Source organism: Seriola aureovittata, chromosome 7, assembly GCF_021018895.1.
Source record: "Seriola aureovittata isolate HTS-2021-v1 ecotype China chromosome 7, ASM2101889v1, whole genome shotgun sequence".
In the NCBI taxonomy this organism is placed as follows: domain Eukaryota; kingdom Metazoa; phylum Chordata; class Actinopteri; order Carangiformes; family Carangidae; genus Seriola; species Seriola aureovittata.
The window spans coordinates 11,902,389-11,912,432 of NC_079370.1; the positions used below are offsets into that span (position 1 = coordinate 11,902,389).

Consider the following 10,044-nt stretch of genomic DNA (forward strand, 5'->3'; position numbering starts at 1 on the left):
TTGAGATAACTGTAATCATTCAACCAATGAACGCGCCGGGTAACCGGGGCCTTTTCGTTTGTGCAGCGTTTTGACTCCATTTCCCAGAAAGCCGTGCGAAAGTTGTTCGGTATTTAGTCTGCGACAAACTGTACGACACAACAGTATATACACAGACTGAGGAGGAAGAAGTCTGTATAACGAGCCGGCTTACATTTGAACAGAAGACACTTAAACTCTCATAAAATATCTTTTGTTTTGTTCCTGTAGTCGACCCTCGAGGTAAGTTAACTTACTTAGAAAGCGCTTTACCAACGTCCAGCCAACGTTTGCTAACGCTAACTAGCTAACATAAGCCAGTGCTTCCAACGTCACAGACACTGTATTTGACAATTACATGTGCAGTTTTCGTTTTTTTCATGATGTATCATCTGTTACATTTGTTAAAGTCGTTTAAGAGGCTTAAAAGGGCCATAATATTCTGAAATTATTAGTGTTAACTCCAACTATTTTTTTTTTAAACTCCCATTTGCATGCACATGAATTAATCCAGAGAAAAAGGTGTCCAAGGCTCCAAAAAGAAAATGATACTGAATTGAAGTAGAGAAAAGTGGGCAGGTGTTTGGAGTTGTGAAGGTGCTACAAGTAAACCAGTGGTTCTCAACCTTTTTTGTTTCGTCAGTGTGTACTTGTGACCCTCACATCGTAGGATATGGCGTTAGTTGTGAGCAGTGCAAACTGCAAACAAAAATAATATCGATTGTTTCATTTAAACGATTTTAGAGGCTCAAAGAGATGAAAGTACCAAGTATCAGTATCACATAAAAGTAAAAAAAAAATCAGATAAAATATAAAAAGTTAAATGTTTTTTCTCACTTTTGCCTTTTGATAATCTTTATATCCATATAACCAAACCTCCTGATCAACCAATGCTGTTAATGTTTGATATTTGATAAAAGGCTAAAATGATGATAAAAAATATTAATCATTTTCTACTTCTTTTGCTCTAAGAATTGCTGCTTTTACTGTTGGTGGAGGTAACTCTGAGTGCTGAAGCTTCGTGACAAAATTACATAGAAAAATATTTTGGACTAAGCACATTGTGCATAATGTGGAATGACAGTGCTTTGATGCTTTTATGTAACTTTGTGATCTGTAACAGCAGATTAGTAATGTGGACTGGACATTGTCTTTTTTTGTCACTGTACTATGTTCAGAAATGTTAGATGTGCAATTTTATTAGTTGATCTTATATTAGTTCAGTCACTTTCTGGTGCTGTTGGCAGATGTCTCTGGCGGACGAGCTCCTGGCTGACCTGGAGGAGGCTGGAGATGAGGGGGAGGATGGTCTGTATCCAGAGGGAGAGGAGGGGGAGAGTGACGGAGAGGCGACTGAGGGAAGGGCAGAGGGAGGGCTGGAAGACATCCCAGAAGAGATGGAGGTGGACTACAGTAAAGCTGAGAGTGTTACGTCCATTGCCAAGCTCCGCAATAGCAAACAGGTGAGTTCTCCCATATAACGGCTTTACACAAGTTGATATTTGCAATAATATGCCAGGTCTGGGCATCCCGGTATAACTATGCTGTGTGTTCAGTTTTCAGAAATCATTGACAAAATTTCAGATTATATTGGAAAACAACGCAAGAACTCAGAGGGTGAGTGTAACCCATTTCCTCTTCAGTAGCACTTTGTCATTCCTTTATTATATAATTACATGTTTTACATTGTAAAGTTGACAATTTGTGTTATGTTTTACAAGTTCCTCACTTAATTCAAGTTTTTTGTGTGTGTGTGTGTGTGTATGTTTTTTTTTTTTTCTTTTTTTTTTTTTAAATGTGATGATTTTTGTGTTTCCTTTTAGTCTCGGGTCCAGTTGAAGCTGACCCAGAATACAGACTGATCGTAGCAGCCAATAACCTCACAGTAGAGATCGACAATGAGCTCAGTGAGTTTGCTGTTCCTGCTTGGTAATACATTTAAAGAGTTAAGGATTTCGTTCTGTTCTGTATAACTTGTCTTTCCGCCTTATTTTCAGATATCATCCACAAGTTTACAAGGGATAAATATTCAAAGAGGTTTCCAGAGCTCGAGTCGCTGGTGCCAGATTCTTTGGATTACATTCGCACAGTCAAGGTGAGACGTGTTATTCAGCTTGTACATGAAAACCCCATTTCCGAATGAGAATAAGAAGCCTATCAGTACTGCTGACAGTGTGTGGGAATTCAATTTTCCTACAATAGTTTCAAATATAAAGGCCCACACCTGCTACACCCTCAAAAGATCATTTATGCAAAGACCATCTTCCTTTTTCTTTTCTTTGGGTAGAACAGGTTGAAAATGTTGTCCTTGTTATCCAGCATCATGTATTCTCGGTTTTGTGTTTCTTAATAAGGAACTGGGGAACAATCTGGAGAAATGCAAGAACAATGAAACGCTTCAGCAAATCCTCACCAACGCCACTATTATGGTTGTCAGCGTCACAGCCTCAACCACACAGGGGTGAGTCCTATGCCACATTACTCCATGTTCAATTAATTCAGCTTCAACATCCTCACTGTCAGAGCGGAGGGACACAGTTGCTGCTTGGCAATACTTTTGATGATTATATAACTCTCTTGACATTTGCAAAGTGTGCACTGAAAGTTTATTTTGTGTGTATTTTCATGGTTGTAGGTCACTGCTAAGTGAGGATGAACTGAAACAATTGGAGGAGGCATGTGACATGGCCCTGGAGCTAAACCAGTCTAAACACAGGATATATGAATATGTAGAGTCCAGAATGTCATTCATTGCCCCAAATCTGTCCATCATTGTTGGAGCGTCAACAGCTGCAAAGATCATGGGTGAGAGATGCCAAAAGATTCACTTTTAATACACTTCCTGCAGCATTGCACACTGAGGTTACAACTGTAGTTGGTGTTCACAATTAAAGATATTTCTGTTATCACTGTCAATCTGTTATTATTTCCATGCCCTCTTCCTCTCTCTGGTTTCTCTTCTCTCTTCAGGTATTGCTGGGGGCCTCACCAATCTCTCAAAGATGCCGGCATGTAACTTAATGCTGCTGGGAGCTCAGAGGAGAACCCTGTCTGGCTTCAGCAGCACATCACTGCTTCCCCACACTGGCTTCATCTACCACTGTGATGTTGTCCAGACACTACCACCTGTGAGCTATATATGTACTTAAAAAACATACAGTAGATACCCCTGCATTGCAGTGTTTCTGTTATCTAACAGCTTTCTGCCATTTTTGTCTTCAGGACCTCAGGAGGAAAGCAGCTCGTCTGGTGGCTGCAAAATGCACTTTGGCTGCCCGAGTGGACAGTTTCCATGAGAGTTCAGTCGGCAAGGTGACCGCCCAGAAAGAGCACATACATATTAATGCTGAATCTCTGATAAGTAGTGTATAGATACTAACAAGGGCTACAAAATAAATCCACTATACACACACAGATTGAACGTATGTATTTAGATATATACAGTTGTGCTCATAAGTTTACATACCCTGGCAGAATTTCTGATTTCTTCATTTTTCAGAGAATATGAATGATAACACAAAAACTTTTCTTTCACTCATGGTTAGTGGTTGGGTGAAGCCATTTATTATCAAACAACTGTGTTTGCTGTTTTTAAATCATAATGACAACAGAAACCACCCAAATGACCCTGATCAAAAGTTTACATACCCCAGTTCTTAATACCGTGTATTGCCCCCTTTAACATCAATGACAGCTTGAAGTCTTTTGTGGTAGTTGTGGATGAGGTTCTTTATTTTCTCAGATGGTAAAGCTGCCCACACTCCAGAACTTTCACTTTATTCTGCTGTAGCAAATGACAGGTTGACTTGGCCTTGTATTTTGGATCTTGTCATGTTGGAACATGGTTTTTGTTGGTCTACCTGACCGTGGTTTGGTTTCAACAGAATCCCTAATTTTCCACCTCTTAATTAGAGTTTGAACACTGCTGATTGGCATTCTCAAGTCCTTGGATATCTTTTTATATCCCTTTCCTGTTTTATACAGTTCAACTACCTTTTCCCGCAGATCCTTTGACAATTCTTTTGCTTTCCCCATGACTCAGAATCCAGAAACGTCAGTGCAGCACTGGATGAAAGATGTAAGGGTCTGTCAGGAGCCCAGAAACTCACTGACCCTTTATACACACACACTGATTACAAGCAAACAGATCACAGGTGAGGATGGTTACCTTAAGTAGCCATTCAAACCCGTTTGTGTCAATTTGTGTGCATGTTATCAGGCCAAAATCTCCAGGGTATGTAAACTTTTGATCAGGGTCATTTGGGTAGTTTCTGTTGTCATTATGACTCAAAAAGAGGAAACACAGTTGTTTGACAATAAATGGCTTCACCCAACCACTAACCATGAGGGGAAAAAAAGTTTTTCTCTTATCATTCATATTCACTGAAAAATGGCCAAAAAATCACAAATTCTGCAAGGGTATGTAAACTTATGAGCACAACTGTAAATTATAGAATAATTTATATATCTCCTTACAGACATGCACATGGGGGACACCTATAAATAAAGTCTAACAATAAAGTGCAACCCAACAAAACATCACCTGACACTGTAAATGTTTTTTTTTTTTGTTTTTTTTTTTTGCTTGCAGCAATAATGAAAAATCTTAATTGGTTCTGACTTGTGGCATTGACCTTTTTTAAATCTTTTGTTTCCTCAGGTTGGCTATGATCTAAAGGAAGAGATAGAGAGGAAGTTTGATAAATGGCAGGAGCCTCCTCCAGTGAAGCAGGTCAAACCGCTGCCGGCCCCACTGGATGGACAGAGGAAGAAGAGAGGAGGAAGGAGGTACACAACCTGTCAGCTACTTAAAAACATGACTTGCCCTGCCAGACAGGCCATTATTTAAAGAAAAGAGTGCAGTAGGGAGTTGCTCGGAGTACAAATGAATTAATTTATGGAGCCTTTCACCACAAGTAAATCTAAATGCTTGATTAGAAGGAGGATACAGAGATTGAACTGACCAACATTCATCTCCAGAACAAAATGAAATCAAACATTGTGTAACAACTTAACACAGGGAAGTAAAACAAAGCACAGAGAGAGCAACATGTTGGAAGACAACAAGAGGCCTGCATAACTGGCATAACCATGTTTAGAATATCACCATCAACTATAAATGTAAAAGAAATATGTTCTCCACTGCTCTTGTCCCTTTTTCTGAAGGTATCGAAAGATGAAGGAGCGTCTTGGGCTGACTGAGATCAGGAAACATGCCAACAGGATGACCTTTGCGGAGGTTAGAGGATATTTTTTCTGCTCCCTTTAATTCTATTTAACTGTTATATTTCAAGCAATAATATTTTTCATTTTTGTCTAACTGTAACATTAATCTAATATCACATCTCGTACTCAAGGGAAGTGCTTTTCATGAAGACAAAATGTGTTCCAAAGTATTCCAAAAAATTACACATCAAATATAAAGAAACACACACTGATCACATTAGATACCCTCTGTTTCCAGAACATCTAAATATTCAAACACAGTTTGCTTAAATAATTCAGCCAAGAATTAGAATTGAAATTTAAACTCTAATGTTTATGCCAAAACCAGCTTAAGCAAGATGAGGTTTAATGTTTTCAGTTTTTTTTGTCCTATTCACTTTCCCCTCAGAGAGGATACATTCTGAAATACTGCAGAGATGCAATAGATCTTAATGTGAAAATAGTCAGTATGTGTATGCCTGATTGCTTGCAATGAGATGATTTTCTTGGAAATCTGTTTTATGATCTTTGATCTTACTGCATTCTTGACAAGAGAAGATATTTTTATTTTATTTCTGATGTATTATTGCAGATTGAAGATGATGCATATCAGGAGGATCTGGGCTTCAGTCTGGGTCAGCTGGGGAAGAGTGGTAGCGGACGTGTCAGGCAGGCTCAGGTCAATGAGGCCACCAAGGCCAGAATCTCCAAATCTCTCCAGGTAAACGCGTTTATTATGACTTTGAACTCCACCAGAGGCATGTGACATAATATTTTTCTTGATTTCTAATGTGCATGTAATTTGTGTTTTGTTAAACAACAGAGGACGTTGCAGAAGCAGAGCATGACATATGGAGGAAAGTCAACCGTCAGAGATCGTTCCTCAGGAACCAGCTCCAGTGTAGCATTCACTCCTCTACAGGTAACAACAAGTAAACATCATCTTTTTATTAAATGTCCCCTGAGAACTGTGCAGGTTTATGTTTGCAAACAACTGTTCTGCTCTCGTCCTCAGGGGCTGGAGATCGTGAACCCACAGGCTGCAGAGAAGAAGGTGGCTGAAGCCAACCAGAAATATTTCTCTAACATGGCAGAGTTCCTGAAAGTCAAGAAGGAAGCTAAGATGTGAAAACACACATATATATATACACACACACACACGTTCATGCCACATGAGGACAGTTGCACTCAACACTGCAAAGTGTTACTATATTTTCAAGTTTGTCTGGCATTGTGCTTTGTCCTGTATTTAGTTTTTAATTTGTTTTGTTTTTTCTTTTTAATAAAATGTGAACATTTTATGAAGTGTCAAGTAGTTGGTTTTTTGTTTTGTTTTGTTTTTTTGAGAGGAAACATTTTGAAGCAAGTTTGCGTTGTAGCCATTTAACTGATGCTCTTGATATCCATTTTCTACAAATAACCACACACATCAAATAACCCATTGACTTGAGGTTGGTCATACTATTTGACCACCTCTCTCTCAGGTCTGGACAGAGCCGGCCCAAGCCTTTGTGGGGCCTTAAGCAAAATTTGATTTGGTGAAGGGTATAGGTTTGGTCTCAACATTGGTAGAGACGCAACAACCCCCCACCCTTCCAAAACAAAGACAATGACGTTTTAATGCCGTCAACCAAACTGTTTATTAACATATAAGATCTGAATTTATATTCAGAAATGCCCATATGGAAATGTAATGTACATGTGTTGAATTTCCATATATGTACATATGAAGTAAAATCATGTGTATACAGTATAGCCTATATATGTAAAAAATTACATGTGAAACCTTTTTAGAAATTGGAACAATATTATATATTAACATATATGTCTAGCTAATCGAAACACGTATTTTAGTATGTCATTTTTATATTATAAACATGTTACATAAATATATATCCATCCCAAAGCGTGTCGGTATATGTTCATTATATATGTAAATATAAAGATAACACAAGACATAAAGATAGACATTTATGGATAAGATTTATTAAGAAAATCATATACAAACATATATAGAATTTTAATAAGCATCTTTTAATAAAGTTGCATTTTCACTATTTCACACTATGTCCTGGGGATCTCCTCCCAGACCTGGATCAGGGCGGTATTTGGCGGCATTGGATGCACCGATATATATTATGTCCTATAGGTGCTCAGTTGGATTAGGTCAGGGGAACGTGAGGGCAGGTCAATGGCAACAATACCTTCGTCATCCAGGAGCTGCCTACACACTCTGGCTACATGAGGCTGGGCATTGTCTTGCACCAGGAGGCACCCAGGGCCCGCTGCACCAGCATAAGGTCTGACAATCACTCTGAGGATTTCAACCCAGTACCTAACAGCAGTCAGGGTACCGTTGGTTATGACATGGAGGCCTGTGCAACCCTCCAAGGATATGCCTCACCAGACCATCACTGAACCAATGCCAAACCGGTCATGCTGGATGATGTTACAGGCAGCATAACGTTCACCACAGCGTTTCCAGACTTTTACGCTTGTCACGGGCTCAGTGTGAACCTGCTCTCATGTTTCTGACAGTGTGGTCAGAAACATGCACACCAGTAAAACTGCATGAAGTCATTTTGTAGGGCTCCGGCAATGCTCCTCCTCATAAAAACGTCACAGTATAGTGAGGCAAAAAGAAAAGGCATAGCATAAAATGTCAGTATAATAAAAAAAGAAATCTCATAAGACACCATAGTATTGTAGTAGCATAAGTATTGTAAGTCATAACATCATAGTATAGTAAGGCATGAAATGTAATATTAGGGGATAAAAATGTAATAGTATAGTGGGGCATAAAATCATAGTATAGTAAGTCATGAAAAGTCATAAAAACGTCAACTTTTTATGCCTCACTATACAATGATATTTTTTATGAATTTTTATGCCTAGAGTGAGGAATTAAGAGTCATAAAGTAAGGCATGAAATTACAAATTTCATAGTATAGGAAGACATCAAAGTCATAAATGACTTTTTCATGACTTATTATGCCTTATTACACTATGACGTTTTCATGACTTTTTATGCCTTACTACACTATGACTTTTTTGACTTTTCATGCCTTACTATACTATGACTTTTTCATGACTTTTTATGCCTTACTATAATATGGCTTTTTCGTGAGTTTTTATGCCTAATTATACTATTACGTTTTCTATGACGTTTTTGTGCCTTACGATACTATTACTTTTTATGCCTTACTATACTATGACGTTTCTATGACTTTTTATGCCTTACTATACAATGAAGTTTTTATGCCTTACTATACTATGACTTTTTCATGACTTTTTATGCCTTACTATACTATGATGTTTTTATGACTTTTTATGCCTTACTATACTATGACTTTTCATGCCTTACTATACTATGACTTTTTTATTACTTTTAATGCCTTACTTCACTATGACTTTTCATGACTTTTTATGCCTTACTATATTATGACCTTTTTATGACTTTTTATGCCTTACTATACTATGACTTTTCATGCCTTACTATACTATGACTTTTTTATTACTTTTAATGCCTTACTACACTATGACTTTTCATGACTTTTTATGCCTTAATATATTATGACGTTTTTATGACTTTTCATGCCTTACTATACTATGACTTTTTATGCCTTACTATACTATGACTTTTTTATGACTTTTAATGCCTTACTACACTATGACTTTTCATGACTTTTTATGCCTTACTATACTATGACTTTTTCATGACTTTTTATGCCTTACTATGCTGTGACTTTTTCATGCCTTACTATACTATGACTTTTCATGACTTTTTATGCCTTACTATATTATGACGTTTTTATGACTTTTTTTGCCTTACTATACTATGACTTCATATGCCTTACTATACTATGACTTTTCATGACTTTTTATGCCTTAATATACTATGATGTTTTATGCCTTGCTATACTATGACTTTTTATGCCTTATTATGCTATGACGTTTTTATGACGTTTTTATGACTTATGATACTATGACTTTTTATGCCTTACTATACTATGACTTTTTATGACTTTTTATGCCTTACTATACTGTGACTTTTTCATGCCTTACTATACTATGACTTTTCATGACGTTTTATGCCTTACTATACTATGACTTTTCATGCCTTACTATACTGACTTTTCATGACGTTTTATGCCTTACTATATTATGACGTTTTTATGACCTTTTTTTTGCCTTACTATACTATGACATTTATGCCTTACTATACTATGACGTTTCTATGACTTTTTATGCCTTACGATACTATGACTTTTTATGCCTTACTATACTATGACGTTTCTATGAATTTTTATGCCTATAGTGAGGAATTAAGAGTCATAAAATAAGTCATGAAATTACAAATTTCATAGTATAGGAAGACATCAAAGTCATAAATGACTTTTTCATGACTTATTATGCCTTATTACACTATGACGTTTTCATGACTTTTTATGCCTTACTACACTACGACTTTTTTGACTTTTCATGCCTTACTATACTATGACTTTTTCGTGACTTTTTATGCCTTATTATACTATTACGTTTTCTATGACGTTTTTGTGCCTTACGATACTATTACTTTTTATGCCTTACTATACTATGAAGTTTTTATGCTTACTATACTATGACTTTTTCATGACTTTTTATGCCTTACTATACTATGACTTTTCATGCCTTACTATACTATGACTTTTTCATGACTTTTTATGCCTTATTACACTATGACTTTTTCATGACTTTTCATGCCTTACTATACTATGACTTTTTCATGACTTTTTATGCCTTACTATACTATGATGTTTTTATGACTTTTTATGCCTTACT

General features: G+C 36.9%; 1 protein-coding gene across 1 annotated transcript; it reads left to right on the top strand.

The window, feature by feature from the left end:
* The first annotated feature begins 104 nt into the window (after nt 1-104).
* prpf31 (PRP31 pre-mRNA processing factor 31 homolog (yeast)) lies at nt 105-6,522 on the top strand. Its single transcript, XM_056381866.1, has 14 exons — nt 105-261; nt 1,266-1,481; nt 1,575-1,635; nt 1,842-1,925; nt 2,016-2,113; nt 2,373-2,479; nt 2,654-2,823; nt 2,989-3,146; nt 3,241-3,330; nt 4,679-4,806; nt 5,185-5,257; nt 5,816-5,944; nt 6,047-6,145; nt 6,239-6,522. The coding sequence occupies exons 2-14, from the start codon at nt 1,266-1,268 to the stop codon at nt 6,350-6,352; spliced, it is 1,527 nt and encodes a 508-aa protein (XP_056237841.1). The 5' UTR covers nt 105-261; the 3' UTR covers nt 6,353-6,522.
* The last annotated feature ends 3,522 nt before the right edge of the window (nt 6,523-10,044 follow it).

Excerpts from the sequence above, each read along its gene's own strand:
- prpf31 (XM_056381866.1), top strand. The coding sequence starts at position 1,266 with ATGTCTCTGGCGGACGAGCTCCTGGCTGACCTGGAGGAGGCTGGAGAT. Across the intron at positions 1,926-2,015 it reads AGAGATCGACAATGAGCTCA|ATATCATCCACAAGTTTACA; the intron begins GTGAGTTTGCTG and ends CCTTATTTTCAG. Across the intron at positions 5,945-6,046 it reads GAATCTCCAAATCTCTCCAG|AGGACGTTGCAGAAGCAGAG; the intron begins GTAAACGCGTTT and ends GTTAAACAACAG.